Raw genomic sequence first — 13,718 nt, forward strand, 5'->3', positions numbered from 1 at the left:
TATCCAGGAGCTCTAGTATCTATCTGAGCTCATGAATTAATGATGCCCTCTCCTTCCCTGGTAATGTTGATACAGTGCAAGATAAGAGAAGTAAGATCAGTGGGAATCCCGTCAATTTGCTCCTAGCGGAAGCAGTATTAATGGTGATACTGTCGATATCCCTCGTAGTAATGGCACGCTCAGAGTCTCATTCTGTCGAGGCAGCGCACTGTCCAGACTGGTTGTGGCGGACAGAGTGTGTAGTCAGCCAATGCCACTGCAGATTGCAGGAAGAATCAGCCAATACACTGACAGCTTCCTAAATACTCAAATCAGAGCATCAGCTTCCGCCTCGATGCTTCTCGTCATCCTCCCACGACTTACGCTGTTCAATGAGCTGGTTTCTCACATGATGTGTCAATCCTTCTGCCATGTGTCTGTTCAACATCCACACCTCGAGCTGCTGCTGTCAATATGTCAGGATTCAAAACTGCTGGCATTAATTTCTCCTACTGACAGGATTGGCAGGAAAGTTGACAGTTTTTCTAGTGATTATCTGGGGTGACCAATGTAAATGCAGCTGTTAGCCTCAGCAGAGCATCTGTCTAAATCTGGAAGCAGACAAATACAGGCAGACTCCACCTTGAGCTCCCCAGACAGCTCAGCATCGTGTCTATCTCTGCTTTGAATACCTGGGCACAGACTGTCCCCAATTGATGTTAGATTCCCCGAGGATCAAAGTTGACTTGTGCTTCAGTACTATCCAATCATGCTGCTGTGTCCTGCTGTCAGTCTGCCAAGCGTCCCCTTCATCAGGTGGTGCAGTGCGACGATGCAACAGCCTGACACCATCCACACTTTGCAGGAGTAATGGTTGGGGGTATTTAGATCAGGTCTTACCCTAAAAAACTAAAAAGCCTCTCACTGTTTCTCCTCTCGGGTGCCTTTTTCTCCTTTTAATAGCTTCTCACATCCACCAGGTCTAATTAGAATTTAGGCATGTGGTGTGGGAAGTGGAGCTTGCACTCTGAGGCTGAAGAAGACGTGGGTCCTCTGTCGGCTTAGGTGAGGTCTTGCAAAGATCAAGATCTAGTAGCGGACCTAGTTCATGTGCAGATGTGTACTGCACCTGGAAGAGAGCCAGAGGGATATAGCATCCAGTAAAGGGCAGTCCCAAACATCACACAGCACAGCGCCAGAGGTTAGGACAAAAGAGTACGCAGCCCATGTCCCCTTAAAAGACCGACAAGAGGGGAAAGGAAAAAAAAGAAACACAGGGCGTCTCCAGTTAAAATGAAACTGTGGCTCCCTCAGACAAGCATGGCTGGACTGATCCGATTGATACCGTGGAGCAACTGTCCAAAAGGGAGTACGAATGTATGTTTAGTGCCCGCCAGGTTGGGCGGTCCCCCCGGTCAGCTGTGTGAGCTCTTTCTGCATACGTGTCCACGAGTGTGTCTTGTCCTGCTGTGTATTTGTGGTCTGAGGCCTGCTGATCAGGGGAAGCCGGGAGCTCCAGTGACAGCAGGCAGCCTGGATCGGTCTCTCCCTCGACTGCCTCTGCTCCTCCGCTTTATCCTTCGCTGGCAGACACCGACAGAGGGAGAGAAAAGCTTTTATCTCCCGGCTGCTGCAGCTTCACACTCTCTTCTGCGCGATCTCTCACTCTCACAGTCCACCCCTCCCTCCTTGGCTCTCCTCCTCCTCCTATCCGCTTCCTCGTTACTCCCGTCACTCTCTCTCTCTCTCTCTCTCTAGCTCTCTCTCTTGGCTGTTAGTGAGCAGCTTTCCATGCTACAAACACACACACACACAGACACACACACACACACTTGACCCAAAAGCTTTCCTGAATGACAGGCTGCAACAGGGACAGAGACAAAAAACAGCCATCCAGGCAGACAGGAGAGAAATCAAATCGGAATCAGACCGTCACATCTGTGATAATAAATGAGGAGCTGGTAAGCATTTCAATTTCTCTCTCTCCATCTATTCCCTTCAATCTCCACCTGCCTGTGAAGCTACAGGTTATGAATGGTGTGGGAAAAATGTCATAGAAGGGGAAGAGGGAAGGAGTGAGGAGAGAAATTTAAAGGAATCAGGGGAGAGCTAAAAAAGAGAGAACGATAAGGATGCAGGGAGGAAGCAAAATCCAAGAGGGGAGTGAAATGGAGGCACAGACTGATAACAGAGATACTTCTGCACAATTCAGACCGAGCAAAGCCTTCAATATCAATAGCTGTATCAGGTCAGTCTGTGCACAATTACAGCCATATGGAAGCTGCAGCATTTTTGCATTAAAGTGATGAAGTACCTGGATTTAAAGGGCAGTTAATCCAGTGGATTTGCTGGAAAATCCTCCTTTTCAATCTGGCTGTTAAAACCCATAAACAGTTAATGCTTTGACACAAATGATTGTTTCAGCAACGAAAAACGTGCACACACAGACTGCAACAGCTTTAATCTCTTTGATTATCAGATGTATTTTTGGAGTTTTGGGAAATTTCGATATGCATCTTATTTTCTAACTGACAGAAAATACTCAGCGTTAGCCCTCAATATAAAATTCCACTGAAATCGGATCCATATTTCCAACCCAAAACAGTCATCAATCGCTCTAATTCAAACGCACACATTTATCCCCCCCTCCTCCCCACCTACAGTTTTTAAGCCTCTATAGGCCACTTCCACCCACCATCTCTCCACATAAGTTGAATAAAACCGCTTATGCACGTGATTCTGTACAGTACAGCATGGCAATAACTCTGCAGGAGAAAGATTCATCAGTCACTGGCACCAACACTGCAGACGTCTGAACACACAACATTCGCCTGATCTATGGTGAATGCTTTCACAGAGACACATATGGATGGAGACCTCCAAAAATGCAATACTCCCGAGTGGCGGTGAGGCCAGCGGTAATCCATCTTCACTCATTAACCACAAGCATAAGCGAACACACAAACGCACATGGAAAATTCATGAACCAATAGGAGGAAAGCACTAATCAAGTCCCAGAGGCTTTCATCCCTTCGTGGTGGCGACATGCCATCGTGAGCCCTGGAAATCTCAGGCCGCAAGCGTTGCCTGCTGAACCCAGCTTTACATACAAATCTCAGAAGCTCTAATAATATATTTAGCAGCTCTTTAGACGATGACGCCCTCTTAAACAGAGATTTGAAGATGTTTTAAGATGTTGACCCTTAATGATAAATGTTTATAAAATACTGGAAGACTCGTGACCAGCTGTTGCCACATTATGCTGCAAAGCACAGCTAAAGAGACAAAGAGATTTTTGTGTTGACGATTTTGCCCAAATCCCTTTCTTTGGTATTCTGAAACTCTAAATGTCAGCTTGTGTATTATTATTATGATTGCACAGAACAATCAGAATAATAATCAGAATAATGTAAATAGATGGGTCAAGCCAGGAGCTATGCAAGCCCTTTTAAACCAACAGAAGATAATTTTTTACTTTAGAGAATTAAACTGCAGCTCACACGGCCGTCAGATTTATCCGACACAAATGGTGATCAACCTGTTCAATAAAACCATGACTACCTCTGAGGACACAACAAACTGAGCCCGCTTGCTCACCTGTCTTGTAGCAGGGCAATGAAACTAAAAATTTCTTGAAAATGAACTCACTGGCAGTCACACAAAGCTGCTTTGGCCAATCACAGCCAGACACAGTGCAGCTGGAGGAGGATCCATAACAAACACAACCATCTGCGATACGGAGCTTAACTGTGACATCTAGTGGTCTGGCAGGGTAACTACAACCAAGACTCACTAGTGCAAATCAGAAATTCTAATAATTAGTTTTAGGATCATTTTCTGTTGATAATTGTTTAAGAGGTGTTTTTGGATGTTTCTACAATCCCAGTACAACAGATATGAGAAAACAAGTTAAAAAAAAAACTTTTATCCCCATCTCAGAGAAGAAGGACTAACAAAGTCCTCATCTGGACATTCAAGAGAACAAAAAGGAAGCCACACATTAGCGTATAAACACTGAGAAGATGTGTCTAAAGCTGGACAGTTGAGGTTTTCTGAGATAAAACAGACTGAGGCTCATTTGTATCTTGTATGTGCTAGTAAAGTAACTTAAATTGCTAATTGCTAAAATGATAGCCCGGTGAGAGTTCCTATAATTAGCCGATGTGCTGAGTCACTCATTTGCACACGTCCTGGTCTCAAAGACCTGCAGGGCTTCTTTCCAAAAACGACTTCTTCATCTTCATTATAATCATCATCAGTCCAAAACGACCAGTGGAAATAATGTAAACGTTACACATTTCCCTTCTGTGGACCACACTTCTTTCATTTTCTGTTTTCATGTTGTTATGATGAGTGGCTCATTAAAAAACCATCTCAATCATTGCATGAAGATATTTTTTGTAACTGTTGTACATTATGATCTGATTTCTTGGCTTTAATTGAGCCTAAGGACTGAGCAACATTAGGCTAAACCTCCTACCTACTCTGTCACTGTTTAACAGCTGCCATGATTAACACTCCTCTACAGTAAATGCTGTTTCGTGGGATATGCTCCTGATAGTGCACTCTGGCCACGCAAGAAGCTTCAGGGCAGAGTTGAGCTTATTTTCCCCCCTCCAAAATTCTGATATTCATAAGCAGAATTAATATCAGCTCTTTGTTTTCTGTCTTAAGCTCTATTAAGTTGCTTTGCATGGCTCACAGATTTCATTTCTCATATTGGGTTTTGATGCAAGCACTCAGTTCATCCTGCATCAAGCATTAGCTCCTCCCCCTTTAAGGCTACTTCCAAGCACTCCGTTCATCCTGCATCTGAAACAAAGAGCATTAGCCCCCCCCCCCCCCCCTTTAAGGCTACTTCTTCCGATTGGCTGCTCCTCACAAACAGAAGGTTTGAGCAGCAAGTGGGTGGGGCTTCTATGCTTACATCTAGAACTGCATGCCTAAAATGACCGTGTTATACCTGCTCTCAGTGACATCACATAGAGCCAACAGTAGGAAAAGAAACTGTCTAAAATCTAAAAAAAAAAAAATCCCCCCAAAACAGCTCTATGAAGACAAAAAATTACGCAAAGCAAAACATTTTAATGTGCATCCATTTCGTCCCATGTCTCCTTTTGTTAGGATAGTTTTTATAATATTGGTAACCTTGAAATTTCTAGGGCCTTGTGGTAACACTTTCTGTTTATTTGACAAGCACTAAATCAAGTCCAGCTAGTCCGAGTCCAGCAGCAGAGCCATGTGACTGGAGTTTCCCACACCAGCTCTAAAAACTGTCCTCATCTAGTGAACTCGCTGAACTCCTGAAACTCAAACTATCTGCTGCTGTGAGCCAATTCCCTCCTTCCCACTGATTCATTTTTAGCACTCGTTCATTTCTTCCGTCCGGAGCTCCTGCAGTCCGCTTCACATCCCCGTCCTGTCCTCCAGCACTCTTTCACCCTTCATCTCTTTACCAAACTCATTGATGTCTTGCTGAGTCATGCAGGGGTGTCGTGCATTGCTGTTTCTATGGCAACCAGCTGGCAATGTCACCCTGCTGAGGGTCATATTACAGCACAACCTAGTGGCCGACTGAGACAACTGCAGCTTCTCCTTTCTGTCCAGTACTGAATATGACAAAAGCAAAGAGTTGAGTCCACGCCATGAAAATAAGAAACAGGGACACGGAAAAAGTTTTGATCGATTTCAAAAGTCTTGCTTTGGTTTCTAGCTTTGTTGTCACGCATGACTCGGGCCCAGCGGTACAAGGCAACCCACAGTAATGATTTAATAGAGAACAACGCTGTCTGCAGGCAAAACTGGTGCAGAAACATTTGGTGGACATGATTCTACGTCAGGATCCCAAGAGCCGGCTGTCTAGACTAAACAAGCTGTCCTTGAGACAACATTCAGTCACGAGTTGCACACTGTTGAGCTCTGCGGTCCAAACTTTAGACATTTATATTCACTTTGAATGTTTTTGATAGCAATGCAAAGAATGTCTAGCAATCTTAGCCAAAACTGCTTCAGTGTAAAACATCTGTGATTTGAACTAACCCCTAAAACTAAATATATCATTAGCTAATAACATCAACTCCTGATCCAACACCAGAGAAAAGGGCACACACTGCAATTTATTTATTGCTTCTTCTCACACAGTGACTCGTGGTCTAACTTTGAAGCTACCTTTGACATAATATTACAGATGGCAAAGGATAAGGGCCCTGATGGAACCTTAACATGTTGCTTTGTGTGCTCCAAAGTAAATCCTTATGTTGGGTTTAAGATGAAGCACTCGGGCAAGGCCCGGCTCAGAGCTTACATATACTTAGGGCAATAACATCAGTTATACATAAGTCACACATAAGCCTGACTGCCTTAGTGCACCTGGCCTTGTTCAGATTGGGGCAAAACAATATAATGTATATGAATCTGCTCGATGATTACTGAGGCACTAAAGAAAACTAGAATGCAGTTAATACCCAGAATGCATCTTGATCAGATTCCACAGCAGACCATGAATACACACACAAACACACTTTGTTTTAACCACTCAAACAATTCTTCAGTTTCATAACTACAAACCAGTTTGCCAGGATGCAAATGTCCAGCCAAGCTCAACATGGCAGCAATAAAACTCTAATCCTGACTCAGAGTAATGCCGATATTTGGACCAATCCATTTAAACCCCAGTTAGCAGTAATGATGCAAACCATAACTTGGTTATTATGTAATTAATTAGTGGTATTACATCATTCTAAAGCCTTCCTGCCCATTACGTCCCTCTAATGCTGACTTTAAGGACTTTGCAGATGCTGGTTTGACCACATCGGCTACAAATCAGAGGAGAACACAGAGCGCCAGAAACAAAGATGCCAAGTGAAGGACACAGACCTGGAAGTGAAGGATGATGGTCCAGATGAGTCCTAATGTCAGTTTGGGGTTCCCATCAGTGATGTCATCGTTCCTGATATTCACAAGTTTGACCTAGAAAACAGACCAGAGTATTTGTTTCTGACACAAAGGCACCTGACTGGATTCAAGACAAGAGAAAACATAACTTATTCTTTTTTCCTTGCAAGTATTAAGAACAGTCTCCCCTTCACCTATCATGCTCATTAATTGTACAAAGCTCTCTGAGATCTTATTAAATCATGTAGCTCCGCCTAAGCTCAGCTATCCGGTCTGCATAATTAGACCTGCGATGAAACTAAGAAGAAAAGGTCAGTCCTCCTCTCTCTGGGGAATGAGATGGAGACAAGGGAGGCGGTTTAAGAAAGATGGGGACTGTTCAGATAAGGAGGAGGAAGAGCTGCAGTTTGGCAGCAAAACAGTGAGAGATTAATTTGAGGCAGCAAGAGAGGGAGGAAGGAAACAATGGAAAAGATGAAAGCAGAGAGGAGCAGATAAAAAAAGATGATGCTGTGTGATAAGACAGCACGAGGAGGAGATATGGCACTGCAGGTTAACCATTTTTACTTCAAGCCTGCGCTGCCACATACATTAAAACACCTTTGAACTTCACTGTTCAAAGGTGAAGTTTTACCTTGGTATACATTATTATTGAAATATATGGCATTAAAAGGGACATTAAAACCAGCAGCTATCCCACTTGTGTCCCCTGAGAGCTTAATGTGTAACACATTAGCTAACCATGTTACTACGTAGACACATGAGCACAGTGGAGATTCATGATCGTGTCAGCTGTGGGGTGGGGAAATGATCTTTTGAATCATTATCTCAGTGAAAGCAAAGATAATTGCATGTTTTTCATGTACTGAGAGTTAGCATGGACATTTGTTCAGTACTCTCGTGGGATGAGTCTGTCACTGTGCCGTTTCTCTGAGCTGCTAATGAAGATGCAACGTGACGAAATTTGTGCATAAATAGCGGAAGAAAAACTTGTGAGGGAAAAACAATTATTCAAAATTCAAAATAACCTTCCAGTGGTTTAAGATAGCTGTCGTGCTGCGAGAATATACTAGTATGTAGAATGTACTGATGTTAAGTTTTGCAAAAAAAGAGACAATTTGAAGCATATCTGAAGCTACTTTCAGCCGCTAACCCTAAAAGAAGACTTGTGTCTCTTCCTGGAATCGAACACTACTTTTTTCCCCTGATCAGCTGTTATATAGAAATGAATTAACTCATGTGCTCAAATTAAGGACAGTACTGTTTTATAAAAGGGTTATCAAGCCAATAATAAAAATATTTATCATTCAGAAGGGTGATGAAGACAAATGCTGTGTGTGTCCACATGTGAGCTTACCTGTCTCTGTTTGAGGAAGTCCAGCGCTATTTGGACATTCTGTAGTCGATGAAATCTCATTCGGCCCTTTTCTCTGGGCTGCAACAAGAGAGCAGAGATAAGAATCGTAAAGATGGTGAAACAGGAAATTAAATTCAGTGTTTTTCAAGACAGAGAAAACACAAAGGAGGCAGCAGTGAGTGCAAATAAAGCCGATCTCAATCAACAGTGCAGTGAGGTCAAAACACAGAGCAGTTTTATTGATGTGAAATGATCCTCTGGAGGGCGCTGTCTTCAACAGGAGCCGTTAAAGACATGCCAACGTTGTGGAGGCTCAAACCATGCTGGTTTAGCATGAAAAATGCAGACTTCACATCAGACCGTCTTTTCTTTAATCGTAAACAGATTTTCACAAACAAACATCCAAGTTGAAGTTCAGATGGAGAAAAGACTGAGTTTAAGAGAAAGAAAGACAGAAAATCACACACACAATCACACACACACTTTGGCTGTAAGGAGTAGACGAGTAAAGTGCGGGATGCAGATATGGTTCACACCGTGCTGGTAAAGAGAAGGTTCACTCAGGATTAATCATTACAGACTGAAAGGAGAGGAGAGTTTTTTCCACTTTATTCATTACTGTGTTTGTATTATTTAACTGACATATAATAAATCTTACATTTTACCTTTTTTCCACCTGTACAAAGCTACATTTCTAATGTATGTAAAATTCAATCAGGATTAAACAGGGATGCGCTTATTTACTGGCCAGTACAAAGACATCACGAGGAAAACTGGAATTAAAATAAATCAACTGCTAATGGAAAATTTATAATGCGCCCAGAATTTAACACCATTTGCCCAATGAGAAAGAAATACTTTTAATTAGTTTTATAATTATTCACAATTTGTGTAACATTTGAGTTCCTGGACTCAGTTTTGATCATTTTCATCTTTACTCTTCAAAGGAAACAGATTTGCTTTATAAATTAAATAGAAGTAAGAAATATTTGTGTCATATCACAGGCTATACATAAAAGATGGATGCAGTTTTTTTTTAAAACTAGGTATCATATGCAGTGTGGATCTCACAGAGAAACTTCTTACAAAAATGAGTTCTTAACCATGAGGCAACCAGGCGCTGCACCATACTCCTTTTTATCTTCTATTTTACTCTCAGTCGGACCATAATTTAGAAAATGATCATCATCTTGTCTTCCCTAAGATTTAAAACAATCGACTGACATCATAAACTAACCAGGAAATTGTTTACAGTGCCCATAAATCCAATGAGAAGTAGGCTAACCTTCCCATAGACTTCAACACAATCTGACTTCTTTTTGCTATCACAGTCGCCGCCACCTGCTGGCCATTAGAAACAATGCAGGTACAGGCACTTCCGCATACGCTACATTTTGCTGTGACATGCAAAATAGCAGCTATCTGTTGAGTGAAAACACACTTTAATAACGCTGTTTTTGAAAGTTTATGATATTTCGTTTTATATTTATTTATATATTTATCAATCTAACAGTCAAAGAGAAGAAAGTGTAAAATTTAACTAGGAGTATCGATGCTATCACCCAACAGAAACGGCGACGCCCTGTAGTGACACAGTAATGCAGCACTGACTCGTGCCATGTACAGTTTTGTAGGTCAAAAGTCAGTGGCACAGCACTCTCATGCGGCCTCGCAGCTCCGCCTATGGGAGCAGAGGGTGAAGCTGAAGGGGTCAAAGGTCAGGAGTGAGAGTGTGAACGGTGGCGGGTGGAGGTGCAGAGGGCTTCGAGTTCGAACATACTCCCTGAGCTCCTTCCTCCTCCTCATCCTCCCCTCCGAGCGAGATGAGAGGGGGGGCCCGCGAGGCGTATGCCCTTTTCAATGGAGGGCCGCTCTTCTGTTGCTATGGTAACAGAAGGGTGGAAATGCACAAGAAGAGGAAAGGGGAAAAAAAAAAAACAGAGGAAGAAGAGATGCAGGATGAGAACGGCTGAATAACAGAACAGAATGAGGATGAAACATAAAAGCTCAGTAGCTGTAAATTAAGGAAAGAATATAAATGGCTCAAAAGGATCACTCAGCATAAACAGACAATTCAAATCAGCTGGGCACATCCGTCTGCTGACAGGCCCACGTCCATCTACTGAAGCCTACAAAACAAACTCTGTGGTAGGACTGTTTAGTCAATGACTCTTTACACATTCATGCATGAACCTCAAATAGTTGCAGCACACCACGTGAAACCGTCGTGTTAACCTCTGGTGGTTTGACACGGACGCCAGGACACAGTGACAGCTGTGGTTTGGTGTGATGCAACAACTAAGCTCTCTCTACACCAAAGGTTAAGAGATGAAACAAGCAAAAAAGCAGTGCACTTCATCCTGGAAAGTTCACCTGTAAATGCACACGGGCAGAAATGTCTGGATATGGAAAAACAGGAATTTTAATATCTAATTCCATCACAGCTAAGCCTGCATACAAATAGTCTAGTATTGAATATTTGTTTCATATGTAGTTGATTTGGATAGCCTACTTGTTGAACATCCCTCTCTATCACAGAAGTGATTATTATGCTTCAGTTCACCTCATCGCTGCTAACTTTAGCCTCTTTTAACACCTCTAACAGATTTTTATTATTAAATTAGGGCTAGCAAAGAAGCTATGGACAGTATCCTCCTTCTGTGTTACATCTTGCTCTACAGGCACAGGAACAGCTCTCTCTTGCTGTTGTGTTTATTGGGCGAGGCCTTGGAAAGTGTGAGGGGGGAAAAGTAAGACCTGCGTCTGCTTCCAATTTTCTCTATAAGAAATAATTTTACAGGTAAATGCCAAAGTTATGCTGAAGCTAATTTTGTTGCAGTTAGGAAATTATACAACTTAATGCCCCCACAGCAGCTCTGAGGCTCAAAAAAAGGGCAGTGGGTAAAGCCCTAATCAGTGAGACTCTACAACAGTGAGGAAATGGTGATGGCCTCATCACAGTTTGTCCTCTTCTCTATGAAACACTTATTATGTCTGACTGTTGCGCTGTCAGTCTCCCTCAATCCGATCTGATGTCCTGAAGGTGACGTCGTCAGGTGACACTGTCCCCTGTGTGCGTGTGCTCCTGCAGACCTGAGTCAGCAGTCCCTTTACATTAATCTACCTGTCTGCAACTAGACCATTCAGAGACTGACTCGTAGATTCTTACATCATCATCAAAAACAGGAGGGAAACTGAGGACGATGTCCCGACATCATTGTCCCAAAATTGCCCAAGAAGTCATGTGTGAAACCGGCTTACATAACAGTCACTGGATTTGTATGCTTGGAATTGGAACAACAGCGTGTGCGTGATGGAAAATATCGCAGTGAGATACGAGATGAATGTGTGTGTCAGAGATAAAAATCCCTTACCAGGGTGACTCCAGAGAGGACTTCCAGCAAGGAAATCAGGTTGTGTCCATCTCTCAGGTCCTCATACAGGTCTGTGATGTGCTTCCTCACCTAAGAGAGAGGCAGGGATGTAAAGGAAGGAGAGAGGGAGCAGGGACAGACAGGAAATGAACAGGGAGGAGGAAGAAAAGGGAGAAAGAAAAAAAAAAGTTAATTTTACACTGCAGTCATCCCTCTGTTGACATCTGTCAGGCCGATTGCCCCACAGCTGACAGGCCTGGTGACAGCGGTTGCCTGGCCAACAGAGATGAAGCACCAGCTGTGCCCTCTTGTCTCCGTTGCCATGATGTTGCCTTGAAATAAACCAGGGTGGCAGCGGGTCGTCACTGCTGGCGGTCACTGACACAGTGACTCAGCGAGCGGGCCGAGCAGAGCGATCAGCATCAGTGGCGGTTTTGTGTGAAAGTGGGACACTCAGTGGGACGGATGGACGGACAGACAAACGGAGACTGTTTGAGGCTCAGCAGAGAGGGAAAACTGGATCAAGCAGCGAAGAGTGAGCAAAGCTTTACGGGAAAGAGGAAAAAAGAGACTAATACGACAGCTGCACCATGCTGAAACCTCCGAGGCAGAAAAAAAATTCAATGCAGGAAACAAAAACAGGTGTCCAGTTCCTCTAGAGCCTCAAATCCCCACAGATACCCACGTTAAAGTGCCCAGCTGAACGGCATTAAAAAGCAGCATTAAAAAACATTGTGATTGCTAATATGCTAATGCTGAAGCTTTAAATGCGGATCCCATCAACTAACAGGTGATGTCATGAGGCATCCATCTTTCATATACAGTTTATTAGCTCTTAAATTGGTTAAAAGTGTTTTACTTACAGTCCCATCTGCCACTGATAAACTTTGTAATGATGTAACAATTTACAGTGTAATTACTGTCAACATGGAATGAAATCTACATATTTTTGCTTTGATGCTTCTGTTTCTAAAAGACAGACAAGTGGCAACTTTGTCTCTCACCTGTGAAATATTAATTACGGCATCCTGCCCTGCACATTAGAATTTAGCGAGCAGACGTGAACCTGACATGAATTAACCATGTCTAAAACTAGGTTGTTTCCCCAGCATAGACCTCCTTTCTAAATCTCCAGTTTGAAATACAGGCACTAGACAGACTCTTAAAAGGCACAGCCAAACAAGAACAAAAGCTTTTCTTTTGTAAATAAAACATTTCAGTGCGAGCGTTCTTCATCAGAAAGAGCGAGGAAAGTGAGAAAAACTGGCAGGCGGCAAAGGTCGACCGAAGTGCTTCAAAAATGCAGACCCACTTATGTAAGCAAGGACAAACGTCCACCTGCATTAGAGGGATTTTTACTGCTTCGCGCAGCACCAGCAGGAACTCGGGTTTGCTGCATTCCTGGAAAATGCACTGCCATGTGTTTCCAGAAGAGGGCAAGACAGGCACAAGAGTAGGCTGCCGGAACATGACTGCAGACTCACCGAATCAGGTACAAATAATAAAGATATAATCTAAAATAAATAACATCACCTTTAAGTTAATGCAGAGTATCATTACATAACTTATCACCCATTCTTGTTAAAGATAAGATACCCCGAGGGCTTCAGTTTTAATCAGCAGTCACAGAAGTAGCAGCACTCCACCCTTTGTCCTCAATAACCTCTTCTCCTAAACCTCATTTCATTGTCTATTTTTCTCTCCCTCGCTCATCTGTGTCACTTCCTCACCCTCCTCTCGCTGCCTCCGCGTCTCTGTGGAAGGGTGACACGAGCTGCTTCGGAGGCACGCTGATGTAACGAGTGTTAATTAGATGACAGGAAGACATGGTGTATCCACCAGTGCCTGGAAATGAGGTGCAGTTTATTGTCTAATAGTGCCCGAGTGTGTCACAGGCTCAACATGGCACACAGTTCATAGCCCTCATCCTCAGTTTACTGTAAGCTCTGCATGTCACTGCCAATAAACCATCATCCTAATACCTTCAGTCACTTTCAGTAATTCAGATGGACATGCTAGCTGCTGCAGCAACACTGCAACAACTTCACCTTCTTCAGCAGCTTTTTAGACCATAAATAACTACAACAAATCTGTATCTGAAATTGACTTCTGCT

General features: G+C 43.1%; 1 protein-coding gene across 7 annotated transcripts in view; it reads right to left on the reverse strand.

The window, feature by feature from the left end:
* macf1a (microtubule actin crosslinking factor 1a) overlaps positions 1-13,718 on the reverse strand; it is a 234,178-nt gene that overhangs the window by 119,099 nt on the left and 101,361 nt on the right. For 5 of the 7 annotated variants that reach the window (XM_085346502.1, XM_085346504.1, XM_085346501.1 and 2 more), the window contains 4 exons: positions 11,605-11,694; positions 10,011-10,112; positions 8,231-8,308; positions 6,856-6,948 (listed from right to left, as the gene is read on the reverse strand). In XM_085346502.1, coding sequence (XP_085202628.1) covers positions 6,856-6,948; positions 8,231-8,308; positions 10,011-10,112; positions 11,605-11,694 — 363 coding nt within the window. The remainder of the gene's footprint in view (positions 1-6,855; positions 6,949-8,230; positions 8,309-10,010; positions 10,113-11,604; positions 11,695-13,718) is intronic. The other 2 variants (XM_085346508.1, XM_085346503.1) reach the window with 1 other exon arrangement.

The sequence above is a fragment of the Diplotaxodon limnothrissa genome, linkage group LG22 (assembly GCF_057381915.1).
Source record: "Diplotaxodon limnothrissa isolate DT_005_m linkage group LG22, D_limnothrissa_male_GT1.1, whole genome shotgun sequence".
Taxonomy (NCBI): Eukaryota; Metazoa; Chordata; class Actinopteri; order Cichliformes; family Cichlidae; genus Diplotaxodon; species Diplotaxodon limnothrissa.